Below are 16331 nucleotides of genomic sequence, written 5' to 3'. Positions count from 1 at the left end.
ACACCTGTATTTGGGGGATTTCTCCCATTCTTCTCTGCAGATCCTCTCAAGCTCTGTCAGGTTGGATGGGGAGTGTTGCTGCACAGCTATTTTCAGGTCTCTCCAGAGATGTTCAATCAGGTTCAAGTCCGGGCTCTGGCTGGGCCACTCAAGGACATTGAAAGACTTGTCCCGAAGCCACTCGTGTTGTCTTGGCTGTGTGCTTAGGGTCGTTGTCCCGTTGGAAGGTGAACCTTTGCCCACAGTCTGAGGTCCTGAGCTCTCTGGAGTAGGTTTTCATCAAGGATCTCTGTACTTTGCTCTGTTCATCTTTGCCTCGATCCTGTCTAGTCTCCCAGTCCCTGCCGCTGAAAAACATCCTCACATCATAATGATGTCACCACCATGCTTCACCGTAGGGATGGTGCCAGGTTTCTTCCAGAGTTCAATCTTGGTTTGATCAGACCAAAGAATCTTGTTTCTCATGGTCTGAGAGGCTTTAGGTGCCTTTTGGCAAACTCCAAGCGGGCTGTCATGTTTCTTTACTGAGGAGTGGCTTCCGTCTGGCCACTCTACTATTAAGGCCTGATTGGTGTGCTGCAGAGATGGTTCTCCTTCTGGAAGGTTCTCCCATCTCCACAGAGGAACTCTAGAGCTCTGTCAGAGTGACCAGCGGTTTCTTGGTCACCTCCCTGACCAAGGCCCTTCAACCCCAATTGCTCAGTTTGGCCGAGCGGCTAGCTCTAGGAAGAGTCTTAGTGGTTCCAAACTTCTTCCATCTAAGAATGATGGAGGCCACTGTGTTCTTGGGGACCTTCAATGCTGCAGACATTTTTTGGTACCCTTCCCCAGATCTGTGCCTCGACAAAATCCTGTCTCAGAGCTCTACGGACAATTCCTTCTACCTCATGGCTTGGTTTTTGCTCTGACATGCACTTTCAACTGTGGGACCTTTATATAGACAGGTATTTCTGTTTTTTATTTTTATTACATTTGCAAAAATGTCTAAACCTGTTTTCGCTTCGTCATTATGGGGTATTGTGTGTAGTTTGCTGAGGAACATGTTTTATTTAATCAATTTTAGAATAAGGCTGTAATGTAACAAAATGTGGAAAAAGTCAAGGGTTCTGAATAKTTTCCGAAGGCACTGTAGCTAAAGATATGGCACTGAGCTGCTACAAGCTATAACAAAATTATAGATTCTGATTATCATTATYATTTAAAAAGGATTCATAATGATCATACTAGTTCATAATCGAATAAACCACAAGAGTATTGACAAAACGTTTTGTAGAAAGGGCCGCACTTTTCATCCTTATATGTAATTAGGAACACGCAAATAGCATTTTGTATTAACATTTAAATACATTCTATGCAATGTTATTACTAATGATGATAGGCTTTAATTGTATTTGTTCTTTTTCACACAGGGTCTCTGATTATGTTCATCATATAAATGACACATTTTCTATAGAACTATCTAGCTGTATACCTATAACATTCTTGAAAAAAAAATGCTTTTAAACCATAATCAAACGTATTGTATAAGACTTAAACTCAGAATTAAACCAAAAATGTGCAATCAGTAGCCTGCCTACAACTTCTAACCTGAGGAAATGCAAGTCTATGACGTTGCGTGCGCGTTGCTCAGATTTGCTTCTCTCCTCCCCTAGCAAACGCTCATGTAAACTAGAATTGGAAAAATGGTGGCCAGCGTCAGAGTGCAGAAGCTCCTCCGACGATACAAACTAGCGATTGCCGCCGCGTTAACGATTCTTCTGATTCAAGGGCTAGTAGTATGGAGTCTGAGAAGTCTCGAAGAGGGCGAGGCGGAGGTAAGAAAGCTTAATTTGACTTTGTTTAGCTGGTTAAAATAAGATTTGGTCTCTGTAAAGCTGGTAGCGGTAGTTAGCAAGCTAGCGTACAGTACTATGCTAACGTAAACGTTAGCTAGCTGTTTCTAGTACTCTGTAGTTAACTAACGTTACAGTAAATATACTGTAGTTAACCAAAGCTAGTTATTAGTAAGCTTATTCCGCTTATTATAGCTAGAATTGCACATTTAAAACAATTCGCTAGATAAACCACACCAGACTAGTAAACCACTTKTTTGGCCAACCTGTCTCCATAATTCAGGTTAGACGTTTCCTGAGTGTAACGTTACTCATAAGAACTTGTGTATGAGGTCATTGTGTTGTAATCTGCCAACCAGCTAGCAAGCAAATATTTAAAAACAGGTCGCATTGTTTAGGCTCTCATTTCATTCTGTTGTGACTTGGCATGTCCTTGGATGAATGTTGATTGGTTCTGCGACTGTCACTTCAATTAGTATTGTGTGACTGTGTCGTGTAGTGATGAAGAGAACGGAAATACATGGCGAAGTTGATTATCGGGCTTGCCAACTGGGTTAATAGATTCGGTGAATATTCAAAGTAGGTGTCAAGACTAGCCAGTATAATGTACATTTATGACATGCAACGAGTTGGAGCGAGCGTATGGAATGTGCGGTCGTGCTTCCCTCTGGCTCATCTTTACTTATCATCCTTGGACCAAGTTATCTGAGTTGGCTCATGGTCCATTGCATACCATAGTCATCTTAGTCATTTACTCTCATAGTTTGATTCACCATTTATTGGTCTTGATATAAGCATAGTAATTGACTTTTCCAAGTATAAAACTACACCTGAACTATTTCTAGGTAAACAACACATTTAGTCAATTTGGTCTATATTTTCTAAAGCACATTGAAGTAGAGCGTCTGAACCGACCTGTAACATACTTATCCATGGGAATCTTGGCTCTCCAATCTCACATGCACACCTGGAACACTACTAGAGGCAGTGGCCTGGAACATCCCATTTCTTCTTCAAATAAAGTCACTGTGAGCTGTCAACAGATTTAGCCCCGGGGGCTTGCATTTAGTTATCATTTGAGGCATTGATACAGATTCCGCTTCAGGAATGTGTGCTGAAAGAGTCGGAAGTCCCGCTCTGCCTTTCATGATGTTACTTGTGTGTGCGTAACCCTCCAGACTGATCAAATCAAATGTTATTGGTCACATAAACATATTTAGCAGATGTTATTGCGGGTGTAGTGAAATGCTTGTGTTCCTAGCTCCAACAGTGCAGTAGTATCTAACAATTCACAACAATACACACATCTAAAAGAATGGAATTAAGAAATATATYAATATTAGGATGAGCAATGTCGGAGTGGCATTGACTAAAATACAGTAGAATACAATATATACATATGAAATGAGTAAAACAGTATGTAAACATTATTAAAGTGACTAGTGGTCCATTATTAAAGTGACCACTTATTCCATGTGTTTGTATATAGGGCAGCAGCCTCAAAGGTGCAGGGTTGAATAACCGGGTGGTAACTGGCTAGTGATTGCTATTTAACAGTCTGATGGCCTCGAGACTGAAAAATAGCTTCTGTCTCGGTCCCAGCTTTGATGCACCTGGATGGTAGCGTGGTGAACAGCCCGTGGCTCGGGTGGTCACATAGAGCTGTCTCACTGAGCTGTGGATACCTGGAGGGAGAGGAAGCATCTAAGGAGGGGCCCAGAAGAGGTACTGTGCATAGGTTTGCTCTGGGACTCTTTGGACTCTGTGTCTGGACTCTGTGTTTCACTGGTGATGGTTTAAATCTATGTTATTTCATGGAGCAAACCCACTATTAGCCATTCTCTGCTTATTGTGTTTCTATGTTACGTCCTTTCTCAAAAATCAAGAAGATGTTATTACTTGGACCAGTAGGAACATTACATAATCTGTCTGAATCAATAACAGCCAAGATGCAATGAATGCATTTCCCTTTGGACGGACACAGTGTAAAAAGGAAATGTGACATGACATGAGATCCCTCTGAGAGCAGGATGTTCCCATTGTGACCTCTAGTAGATTGCTTTAAAACATGTTACTCTCCATGTTCATGTCATGAGGATGCATCCAGCTCTTGCTATCACTTCAGTCCTTAGTCAGCCAGCCTAAACAAAGGCACATGTATACGCTCCCACCGCCCAATGGTGCAACATCATTTTGAATCTTATACCTACACCTGACATACTTTTTTGTTAGGTAAATCATGTGATAAATTAGGTAATTGGGAGGCTGGAGGAGGCATTTTTACAGTTCCCATGTGGCTCAGTTGGTAGAGCATGGCGCTTGAAACGTGATTCCCAAGTGGGAACAGTATGAAAAATGTATGCACTCACTACTGTAAGTCCCCCTGGATAAGAGTGTTTGCTAAATGACTGAAATGGGAAAACAATTATTTAACACAATAGCAGTGGCACTCCCTTTTTTGAGTGAGTGGGTATAGAGTTGGGGCCTATGTAGGGCTGAGTGATTGGACTGAATCCCTCTCTGCTCAGTGGCCTCGATATAACTCACATCTGCTCTAATCAGAAGCTGGCTGCTTGCTGTGCATGTGTGAACACAACCACATGCATCCTATTATAGCCCCCACAGAAAAGGACTTGAGAAGAAGTGAAGAAAACCGCACACTCAGTTCAGTCGTCCCCAGTCAGTGGCTTCATAAAGAGCTGCTGGGGCGTGCTGGTCCTCTCTCCTCACATGGTGGTGATGGCAGTGATATGGCTTCAACTAATTAGAACGAAAAAAAGAAAAGAAAAACCCGCCTTTGGGTTGAAGCATTTCTGACGTGAGGGCGTTAATTAAAAAGTGTGAAAAATAGGGAATTTAATTGAAATGGCTGTGTTTTTTTTTCAATATGATAACATAACATTGCCCAGATAAGTCCACTTACAATTTGGTAGCAGTTTTGAACCAGTGAACCACCAGTAGAGTAACAGTCTTTTAAAATATGGACTTTTCTCTCCAAACTCAACTATTTTTTGGGGCCCTATGTGATGCTTTTCAATAGACTCCATGACACAAAACACATTCAATGGGGCTGGGCTGTAATATCACTGTCGACAAATGCTTTTTTAAACTGGAACACCATTTGTGGTCCACTGAGTGATCAGTAGCTGTGTTGTTTGGATTGGCTGCTGACTGGCACTGGTCTGGCTGACTGGCACTGGTCTAGCTCCCTGTGCTGTCTGTCCCAGGCCATAGCCTCTGTTCCCACAGTCTGCTCTGGTCTGTCTCTGTGCCAGCGGCGTGTGGCGAGGGCCCACTCCCTGTTTTTCTGTCCACTCTCCGGGTGCATATTTTGGGGCCTTTCTGTGCAATTCCAATAAGCTGTGATATTTTCCTGTCAGAAGTGAAAATAGCTGGGGGTTTGATTCTTTCGACGCATCCATACACGGAACCCAAACCCGTGCGCCATCGTGCATAAATTAATTTTGTCCCCCTACACCAAACGCGATCACGACACGCAGGTTAAAATATCAAAACAAACCACTGACATTAATTTGGGGACAGGTTGAAAAGCATTAAACATGTATGGCTAGTTAGCTTGCACTTGCTAGCTAATTTGTCCTATTTAGCTAGCTTGCTGTTGCTAGCTAATTTGTCCTGGGATATAAACATTGAGTTATTTTACATGAACTGCACAAGGTCCTCTACTCCGACAAATTAATCCACACATAAAACTGCCAACCGAATCGTTTTTAGTCATCTCTCCTCCTTCCAGGCTTTTTCATCGTTGAACTTATATGGTGATCGCATCTACACTTTCATAGTATTACCACGACTACCGGCAAAACAGTTCGTCTTTCAATCACCCACGTGGGTATAACCAATGAGGAGATGGCACGTGGGTACCTGCTTCTATAAACCAATGAGGAGATGGGAGAGGCAAGACTTTCAGCGCGATCTGCGTCAGAAATAGGAATGACTTCTATTTTAGCCCTTGGCATCGCAGACGCTCGTTGGCGCGCGCAATAATTTAATAACATGGATTTCTAAATTTATTTTGCGGCGCACGCGATGAGTCCGGTCTGGTCAGCATGTTAGAGCAAGAAGAGTCATGATGGTTTTTTGTGATGTGAGTTGCTCCGAATTAATGTGTCCCTGCCCACCCCCAAAAACACACACACACACATATATCCTCACATGCATACATCCCCTCCTCCCTAGGTAGCACTGGTCCTAGTGATGGTGGAGGGCCATTGCTGTGCACTGTACAGTTGAAGCGGCAGGGGCTCAGGGCTGGGTGCCGAAGTGGGCAGCGCTGAGTGCTCCTGGGACTGCAGGGGTGGCTGCTGATAAGGCCACTTGGCCCCTGGCCGACAGTGATCTTATTGGGCAGCTCAGAGCGTGGTAACCCTCCAGCTCCCCCTGCCTGCCTGTCGTTGCCCATTTACAAGCCTCACTAATTACACATCAGAGGACTTCTCTGTCTCTCACACACACACACATACACACACTCCCCTTAGTGGTCTGATAAGGACTCTCATTGTAGATGTCAGCATATGTCCAATTTCATGTGGTGTAACTGAATGTGTACGGTCCATGCATGCGCTGTGTGCTCTGTACTGTGCCCAGGGTCTGACTGAGGTTTATTGAGGTCACTGCGGTGAATCACTGCCTTCATTACCCACCTGTATGTTGTGCCTTTTCTGAACTCTGTCTTTCCCTGATCACTTCAACAAAAGGCAGAGGCTAAAAATAACCCAGAGCAGAAACAACACACACTGTAAACACATCTCGCCTCTGGTGCTCCTGCTCTGTTGTCGACTTGTTGTTTTGTTCGTTCTTAGAGGGTGAATCATCTCCTCATTTCACAAACACTATTCCTAATAATTTGATTGGTCCCAGTATGTTGTGTAGTGTATTGACAGGAAAGAAGGAGAATGAGAATCTTCTCTGTGCTAACTCTACCCCCCCCCCCAGAGGAAAACACGGCGGTCTAAGCTACCTGACCACAACAGCCAGGACCCCAAAAGGGAGGCGGTGGCCTGGGAGAGACAAAACGCCTTGTCTGGGAGGAGCGGGGCCCGATGGAACAGCAGGCTGGAGAGGACGGGGGCCACGGCCGCCAGCGCCCTCCGGAGGGGCACCAAGCGCCGGGGGAAGCARACCATCAGGGTGAAGGTGCCCCTGGGCCAGGGGTTAGCAGTTGATGGCGTTCCCCCCCATGACCCCTCCAGCAGCCGTAACTTCACTGATWCCCGGYGRGGAGGGGAGGGGGCGGCCAGACTACCCCCTCCAGRCATGCCAGGGGAACCGGGCAGCGTGGAGGGGGCGCCCCAAGCSCCCAGCAGCGACTTTGTGCCCAAGTGTGACATCATGGGCAAGGACGCCCTGTCGGCCCTGCACCGCGCTGGCTCTCGGCAGTGCCGGCAGGAGATCGCCAACATTGTGTGCCAGCATCAGGCCGGGCAGCTCATGCCAAGGGCACTGCCTCAGTTCTGCCCGCTGCACGGTGAGACACACCCCTACCTAGCCATCATTCCTCTAGAGATCAGAGACTAACAGCACATCCAGACAGACCACACACTGCAGACTCTTAATGATCTATAGGATATTTTTTCTCCCTGGTACATTTTTATTTGTGTCTTGAAGTGCCTCCACAAGACTAAATTTGTGCATGAATATTACATTTGCAGTTCCATTTCTTGTTTTAATGTAAATAGATGTCCTCAAACCCCCCCCCCCAGATAGCATATTTTCAGGGGTTTGAGGACTATATATTTTCCATTATTGGACAGTTAATCAGTCCCATGTGTATCATCCAAAGAATCTGTATGCAGAGACTCATTCCCATGATCCTCTCTCATCCTGTGTTGTGGCTGTATCCAGGCTATATCACAACCGGCCATGATTGGGTGTCACATAGGGCGGCGCACAATTGGCCCAGCGTTGTCTGGGTTTGGCCGGTGTAGGCCGTCATTGTAAATAAGAATTTGTTCTTAACTGACTTGCCTAGTTAAATAAAGGTTACATTTAAAAAATGGTGTCCTCCTCCCAGGTTTTTCCAGCCCGGTCCAGACAGCTGATGAGCTGGACAATGACCTGTCCAAGGTGGAGAACCCGGTCAGGGTGGCCTTCGTCCTGGTGGTCCACGGCCGGGCCATCAGGCAGCTCAAACGCCTCATCAAAGCCATATACCACCGAGACCACTTCTACTACATCCARGTGGACAAGGTAACTACTGGCAGACATACACACTACTGTGATGGCTTCAAGAAGGATTTKATCTTGAATAACAACATCCAATAAAAYACGTMCACAAAAAAGCATTACTTAGTTTGAACTTCCCTAGATGCACCATAAAGTCTCTTATGGCTGGAAATTGTATTTTGTCATTGGGATGATCTGGTTTGGCTGGCTCAGTTGAGGGTTGAATTCAAGCAACTATCACACAAAGGAGATACAGAGGGGGTAAGATTAAGCTTATGCTTTATCGTACTCCGCACGTTCCTTGTTAGCTTATGAGGACGCCATGATATTTGGAATTGCTTCTCTGGTTCTCATATGCTGGCAGGAGCTCTAACCTGGAGGATGTCGCTGACTCATGCATGCTTGATAAGGTCACTGTTTTTCGTGTGTAGTAGAGTCTAAAATAACCCTKAAGTAAGGAAGTGTTTGGAGGATTAGACAGGATAGAGGGGTTTGTCTGGTTACTGTGGGAGCTTTAAGAGGTGGCTGTCTACACAGCTGCAGAGCCATAGAGCTCAGAGCAACAGTTTAACACTGCAGAAGGGAAAGCACTGATAAATGAGGAGTCAATGGGCTCCCACTGTCGAGACRWCACTAGACGCTAAAGGCCCACCACCTTATCGCTCCTCTCACTGGGACGGGTAGGCAGGCGCCTTGAGGGATGGGACAGGATGGAAAGCAGGTCAGGCTGTTCTGGAGTACTTCCACCAGGCAGCCCTCTCGCTCTCTGTCTCTCTGTCTCTGTACCAGCACAGCAGGCCACACTCTCCCTGTGTTAGCCTGGAGCTGGGCCCTGTCACAATACTTTCTACCTGCTCCTCTTCTCAATGCAAGAATCTGATCTCTCGGGCCTGTTGTCACCAACCCTGCTGCAGTCCCCCCCCATCCATCGTTCCCTCTGAATGATTAATCCTCTTCTTTACGGTTTGGAAGTAGCCTCTTAGCTGAGTTCTTCTCATTCTTTCTTCGTGTCCTGCTGCCAGAAGAACCTACAGCTATTTCATACCAGGAGATTTCTATGCACGTGCATGTTTTTGATTTAATGAGTATGTTTACATGCACACTAATATTTCAATATGAAACTGATTATGGCAGTAGGCAGATTGTTACCTTAAGGTGTTTACATGTCCTAATAATTTGAAAGATTGATCAGAAAACCAGGTGTTTTAATCGGTGTATGCTTACTTTGATTTTGACCTTATGCCGATAAGTAAGGTGTTTACGTGACTAATGCWTAATCTGCCAACTGCCATAATCAGTTTAATATCAGATTATTACTGTGCATGTAAACGTTCTGTCTCCTAACCCCCCCCAGCGTTCCAACTACCTGCATCGGGAGGTGCAGCAGATCGCCCAGCAGTACCCCAATGTGCGTGCCACGCCCTGGCGCATGGTGACCATCTGGGGCGGTGCCAGCCTGCTGAAGGCCTACCTGCGCAGCATGCAGGACCTGCTCTCCATGCTGGACTGGAATTGGGACTTCTTCATCAACCTCAGTGCCACTGACTTCCCCACCAGGTCAGTGACCACAACACCACTGTCATATGATGGGCTTTGAAACTATTGTTTAATGTTTATGATGGTTAATTGACATATGTGTGATGAAGACTGTATTCCTCCTACCACACAACTCAGTCTGTTTAGAAGAAACATGCTCTGGATTTGTCGTTTTTCATCTGTGCTGGAGCTTTTTGGTTTCACTTCACTCTGCGATTTTTGATAAAATGATTCTGTTGACCTGCAGTGACTTTGACTCCTATAGCTACAAGATAAAGGAGAGCCACGGTTCCTTCTAGATGAAAGCCCATGCTGTCATGGACTGTTTTGGTCACTGATGCACAGAGACAGACTGCTAAATCGCCTCTTTCTTGTCAATCAGTTCTGGGGTGGATTTCTGAGGTCCTTCTGAGCTGCTTCCAGAGCAGTGGCCAATCCTCCTGAACCATCCCAGGGTTTAAAGGGGGGAATAAATGCACACYGAGGAGCCGCCGCTGCCTCCKAAATCCTGCCGMSAGTGGCTAATTCCACCCATGGAAAGTCARCGTCCCCCCTTCRCTGCTCCTCGCYCCACGCTCCAGTCYGCGTTTTATTCCCAACCTAATCCTCTCTTCTTTCCTTCACTCCTTTCTTTCTGTCTTCTCCWCGGCCTATCGCCTTCCGGCAGGACCAACGATGAACTGGTGGCTTTTCTGTCACAGCACAGAGACCAGAACTTCCTCAAGTCACATGGGCGGGAGAACGCGAGGTAGGGAGCTTAGTTAGGAAACCTCTGACTCACAGCCTCGTCAGTCTGTCTGACACACTTGGCTCTCACTGTTAGTGTCTGACACGGCTCACATRGGATGAGATTTTCCTCCACTGCTCTTCTCATCGAGCTTAGCTTCACTCAGTATGATGTAATGGTTAAGCTTTCATATTGGAGGACAGGACTAAGATGTTTGAAGGGAAAATGAAAGGAATGATGATTATGATGTAAAGCTTCTGTTTGATGTTTATTTCCCATATAGTCAAGGACAGCTCTCTGACAAACTATTTAAGATCAGTTATTATTGCGGAAGTTAGGAAACAAGGCAACAGGTTGTCAATGAACTTGCTTTGTAAAGTAGTGGTTAGATAAATGAATAACTCTTAATCACTGTCCTTCCCTGTGCTGTGTTAATTTTGGCAGCTATTTTAGATTTAGTCTTTTGACTAAAATAGCTTTAACTATTACTAAAATTACCAATTTGAGTAATTTCATCCTTCCTAGTTTTAGTTATCGGTTTAAAACTCTAGACTGAAGTGGCCGCCTGGTAGCTGTGTGTGTGTGTGTGTGTGTGTGTGTGGGAGGGCCAGGCAGATCAGCTCAATCAGAATGCGCAACTGAAAGATCAATGAGAATATTGCATTATATTATGCAACGGCATGCATATTTATGATTGGACAATCTTCTGTCAGTTGTTGATGAAACGAACACTGCCTGTGACCTCCAGGTTCATAAAGAAACAGGGTCTGGACCGGCTGTTCCATGAGTGTGACAACCACATGTGGCGGCTGGGTGAGCGGACCATCCCAGAGGGCCTGGAGGTGTCTGGGGGCTCTGACTGGTTCTCCCTCACCAGGCGCTTCGTAGAGTATGTCATCAACTCCCAGGATGAGCTGGTGGCGGGCCTGAAACAGTTCTACACTTACGCCCTGCTCCCCGCTGAGGTAATGGACAGGGGAAATGACAATGGTGAAGATGACAATGTGACTGCTTAAGTCACAGACTCTCTGGGCAGTAGAGGTGCTAGACTGAAGAGGGGGTCACAGAGTTTAGCTGCCAGTTAAAGTGGGTTGGTTGAGGTCATATCTTAATATTGAATGTTTTACACGAGTCAAAAGTATTGATTTTATGTTTTGAAACATGTCTGGATTGTCTTCATTGTTCAGGAATCTCTGTGGAGATGGTGAAATGTTGCAATTCTATTTCCAGTAATGTCACATCCCGGTGTTTGAAATATTAATATAATCCCTCTTTGTTCCAGTCCTTCTTCCACACAGTGCTGGGGAACAGTCACATGTGTGACTCTCTGGTGGACAACAACCTGCGTGTTACCAACTGGAACAGGAAGCTGGGCTGTAAGTGRCAGTACAAACACATAGTGGACTGGTGCGGCTGCTCTCCCAATGACTTCAAACCACAGGACCTCGTCAGGATACAGGTCAGCCAGCCAGCAGGGGGCACTGTTGTACCTATCATGAGAGTTCAAATTGAGTGTCCTTATCTGCTGCACACCTCCTCAGCCAACAAGTGTAGTATTTAACCTTGATTCTCATGTGTTTATTCCCCCACAGCAACTGACCCGGCCCACGTTCTTTGCCCGAAAGTTTGAGTCCATGGTGAACCAAGAGGCTATAGACATCCTGGACACCCACCTGTATGGACACTACGCCCCAGGGACAGTGGCCATCAAGGCCTACTGGGAAAGCCTGTTTGAGCGGGCGGACGGTGTGGACTCCCTCAGTGACGTGGCCCTCACGGCCTACTCTTCCTTCTTCCGCCTGGGCCTCAGGAGCCTGGATAGCAGCCAGACCAGCCTGGAGACCTGCAGGTGAGGCCCTGCCCTGAATACTACAATTCTTCCAAATGGTAGATTCAGAGTGGAAGATTTTACTATTACTTGGACTAGTTGAGACTCAATAGATTGATTTCTTCAAAAGAAGGACAACTTAAGTCTGGGTTTAATTATTGATGTACACACTAAAAAGATATCTCAATTAATTTGACCATCACATATTGTCTATTCAAATATCTCTTCCTCCTTTTGTGCAGGTATGAGCCAATAGGCTACCCGGTGTCGGTGCACCTGTATTTCTACGATGAGCGTTTCCAGGGCTACTTGGTCCGTCAGGAGGTGCAGAAGGTGGGGTCAAGGGTCAGGGAAACGGTGGAGGTGTGGGCCGTGCCTCAGGCCACCATGCAGCTGGAGAACAACCTCAGGGAGTTTGAGAGGCTCAAGAACCTGGAGGTGGGTGGGAGCTGAGATACATATGTCTATCTGTATTTCTATGGGTATTGTGTGCAGTCAAGGCTGTTGCAGTTTAGATAGTGGTGTATGACAAGGGCTGAGACTACGGGTGAACAAGTTTGTGGACCTAGTTTGATGTCGAAATACCAGTACATACTGTAGACTAGATGTTGGATACAAATGAGCAAGTTAGAATACCAATAGGACAACAAGGATGCAAGACTGCCCTACCACATTGATGTGAAATGTCTGTGCTTATGTTTCCCCCTCAGGTGGGCACAGAGTGGGACCCCAAGGAGAGAATCTTCCGGAACTTCGGCGGTGTGATCGGGCCGCTGGACGAGCCGGTGGCGGTACAGAAGTGGGTTCGGGGGCCCAACCTCACTGCCACCATTGTGTGGATCGACCCCGCCCAGACGGTGGCGGCATCTTATGACATCAGTGTGGATGTGGACGCAGAGTACACGCAGTACAAGCCCCCGCTGCAGCGGCCGCTCCGCCCCGGGGCCTGGACAGTCAAGGTGCTGAGGCTGTGGGAGTGCGTGGCCAAGGCTCGCTTCCTCGTCATGCCCCTGGCCTTCAAAGGACGAGAGCCACTACGCCAAGGTGAGCCTGGTGGTTTGAGGGTCTGGTAGTTCATTACTTTTTACCAGGAAGTGAAGTGGTTCCAATGGGAGTGTAGTTCAGGGTAGTTTGCCCCTTTGGTGTTCTGTTTGATTCAGTGCAGCCATTCAGCCTCCGTATTCAAGTCACTGGAAGACTCTCAGTATGTATTCATGTATCAGATGAGGATGTTGTGAACTGATCCCTAACAGTCCTCTCCTTCCCTTTCCTCCTCTCTCTGCCACCCTGCCTGATCCAGAGGAGGACAGCTGGCTGCACGCGGGGCCACCAGGCAACCTGTACCTGGAGCAGGGCTTCCAGCAGCTGAGATCTGTTCTGAAGCTGCCCCCGCAGGAGCCCGCCCTGCAGGAGGCCCAGCAGAGGGCCCAGCTGGTGGGCAAGCCCCTGGAAGCCTGGGTGGACCGCACCGTGGGGGCCTTCTGGGTGACCGGGGACCTGTGCTCCACCCTGCCCTCCCCGGGCRCCTGCCCTTCCCTMGGCCCCTGRACCAAGTCCACCTGGAGCTCCCTCGCCCCAGACCCTAAGTCAGAACTTGGCCCTGTCAAAGGTGACGGCCGGATCAGGTAGCCCCCCGGACAGGAGGCATGCTGGACTACAGTAGAGGGAGAGGGGATTATATGTGAGCCCTGAGAAAAGAGAGAGAAGGATGTGTGAGCCCTGAGAAGAGGGGAGGATATGTGAGCCCTGAGAAGAGAGAGAAGGATGTGTGAGCTCTGAGGGGAGAGTGGGGTCTGGTCTCTAAGGCTAAATCATAAGGCACATAAATAGACACGGCTTCTCCCTACATACGCTGAGGAGTGGCTATGCTCCCAGTTTAGAGGCTACATGCTCTTTTCAGAGGAGATACGTGCTGGAAATTTGCACACGAAGACTGCAAGACAAAGTTTTTTTTGTGTTCGAACGTCATTGCTCGTTACATGGACAATTTCTGTTATGTTATCTGTCTGCATATAAGTCTTCATTCAGGGTCTGTCTGGGTAGAACTTTGGAAAGAGGAGAACCCCACCCGCATATGTTTGAATTCTGTTCAATGCACAGTTTTCTTCTGCTTTAAGGAATTTAAAGCAGTGGCCAACATTTTGACAGTGACTAAATGCTGTGTTGTATTGTTGTCAGAGGCCAGTGGGTCCTCTGGACTAGTATCTTCATGCTTATTTTCAAGCATTATTATCAGAACAGCAGCAGCAGATGGAGGAAGTGCACTTTACTGTAAGACTAAGGTTACACAGGACAGCGTCGATCAGTAGTTGGAGAATGACGAGGAGGAGGATTAGGAGCTTAAAAGGTCAAGGTGGAGGTCGTCACAATGGTGACATGGCATCCTCTTCACTTACATATCTTTTGTATAAAAGTGCTGCTAGAACGTTGCGGCGTCACTATCATATCACATATCTGACCCAGCTGGCTCACCTGGAGGAGGAAGAATAATCATGTTCTGAGTTACCAGCTGGGAGAGAGTCCTCTTCTCTCATGAGTTCTGTTTACTGTGACATATCATGTTTTTAAATGTTTGTTTTGTTTGTTTCGTGAACATTGAGATGTGAAATGTCTTTGTTGTCCATTATCACTGCAAAGCAATGCCACCAGGGGTTTTGTGTGTCAGAGGAAGTGCCTAACTGATGTGGGTAATATTCTAGGCTACAGTGGCCTGGCTCTCCAGTGTGGCATCATATTCACAGTGGACTACATCGCTTCAATTGGTCTAGTCACAGTTATGCTATATAGGCCTAGCCATATATTTAGAGTTAGGCAAACTTTTAGAATATTGTTCTAATACTAGACAGTCATGCAAATACATCATAATGCAGAAACCTCGTTGGCCCAACTCTCTAAATACACGGCTCTGGGCTAGCTGCCTCTTCTGTATCAGTGTATATGCAGTGCAGTACTGTCCATGTGGTCTATGCTCTGTATGCCAACAAAGTGAAGACTCTTCTGTCATCTACCTACCACTTTAATGTTACTGGTTGTCCATAAGCATTTCTACAACAATGAAACTCCCGTCCAAGAGGGGTCAACATGACTATTTCACGGTCTGGTTAAGAAATCAAAGCTGCCTTTACTTTGTTAATATGAACTGTTTATAATAGGAGAATAGCTTCAAGACTTGCACTTATTTCCTTTTTAGACAATTCTGAAACCCTTCCCTATACCTTTGTTTTTAATTGTAATGTTTTAATACTAAACTGGCTGAAACTCCTACTTGTTTTTTTTTCAGTCTCTGCCACTGAGTTTACAAGTGACCTTGTTTCCCTTGCACACTTGCTTCAGTGAAGCTTCCATTTAACAGAAAGAATAGCAGAGCACCGTTTAGTGTAAATGGAATAGGTTATTCATATTTTAGTCTTTGAGAAATATATATTTGTCCATCCAATATCAACCCCTCTGTCAAACTATTGAAAACCACTTCTTGTATTTTATTTGGACACATCACACTTCATTCAATGTCACTTCTGTCCATGCTGTATCACCCCACAGCCCACTCATGACTCACTCTGATAATGATGACATAATGGCACTGGCTCCCTGACTGAGGCATGACAGTGCTGGACTGGAGAGGGGAGTGCTGGCCAATCACAGAACGCCTCTGGTAAAACATGGCAACAGGTTGACTGGTGGCACAATCAATTTTTTTTAAACGAATAAAAAATATATAATCTTGTTCAGTCTTGCTTTTTTGGGGTATTTCGTTTTTGACTAGTTGATTGAATTCAAATAGCTGAATGGAATGTATTCTGTTAGTGAGTAATATCAGTGCTTTATGGGATTATTTTAGCAGGTTCCCAAGGCTCTCAGAGAGGCTGGATAGTATCAATAATCATTAAGGAGTCGTGTGTTCACGTGTGAAATTAGTTATTGATATACAATATATTATTTCGGCCACAATTACTAGTTTAAAAGCAGGTTTAGGATATGACTCAAAATATACCTCATCCATCCCTCAAAAGTATATAGCTAATTCGCAGTAATCCCAAAGAGAAGACACGTGATGATTTGCGTTTGAAGAAAGGCGCTCACCATGGTGCTGAACACGATGCACGTCCTCCACTTCAACGCACAGGGTTGACATGGTTTCATAAATACTATAGTACACCTCCGTGTCCGCTTCCAGTAGGAACGATTTGCTTTAAATTTTTATTCGACTCTGCGGAAATGATCC

The 16331-nt window shown here is 46.0% G+C and overlaps 1 protein-coding gene across 1 annotated transcript; it reads left to right on the top strand.

Annotated features, from left to right (window-relative positions):
• Positions 1-1659: 1659 nt before the first annotated feature.
• Positions 1660-15833, top strand: LOC112081339 (xylosyltransferase 2). The gene is made up of 11 exons (XM_024147756.2): positions 1660-1814; positions 6789-7320; positions 7867-8042; positions 9373-9575; positions 10222-10302; positions 11030-11246; positions 11564-11740; positions 11874-12130; positions 12352-12547; positions 12820-13153; positions 13410-15833. The coding sequence occupies exons 1-11, from the start codon at positions 1683-1685 to the stop codon at positions 13736-13738; spliced, it is 2634 nt and encodes an 877-aa protein (XP_024003524.1). The 5' UTR covers positions 1660-1682; the 3' UTR covers positions 13739-15833.
• The last annotated feature ends 498 nt before the right edge of the window (positions 15834-16331 follow it).

This window comes from Salvelinus sp. IW2-2015, linkage group LG20 (assembly GCF_002910315.2).
Source record: "Salvelinus sp. IW2-2015 linkage group LG20, ASM291031v2, whole genome shotgun sequence".
Classification (NCBI taxonomy): domain Eukaryota; kingdom Metazoa; phylum Chordata; class Actinopteri; order Salmoniformes; family Salmonidae; genus Salvelinus; species Salvelinus sp. IW2-2015.
Note: the sequence above shows the minus strand (reverse complement) of the source record. Positions and strands in the feature narration are given on the sequence as shown.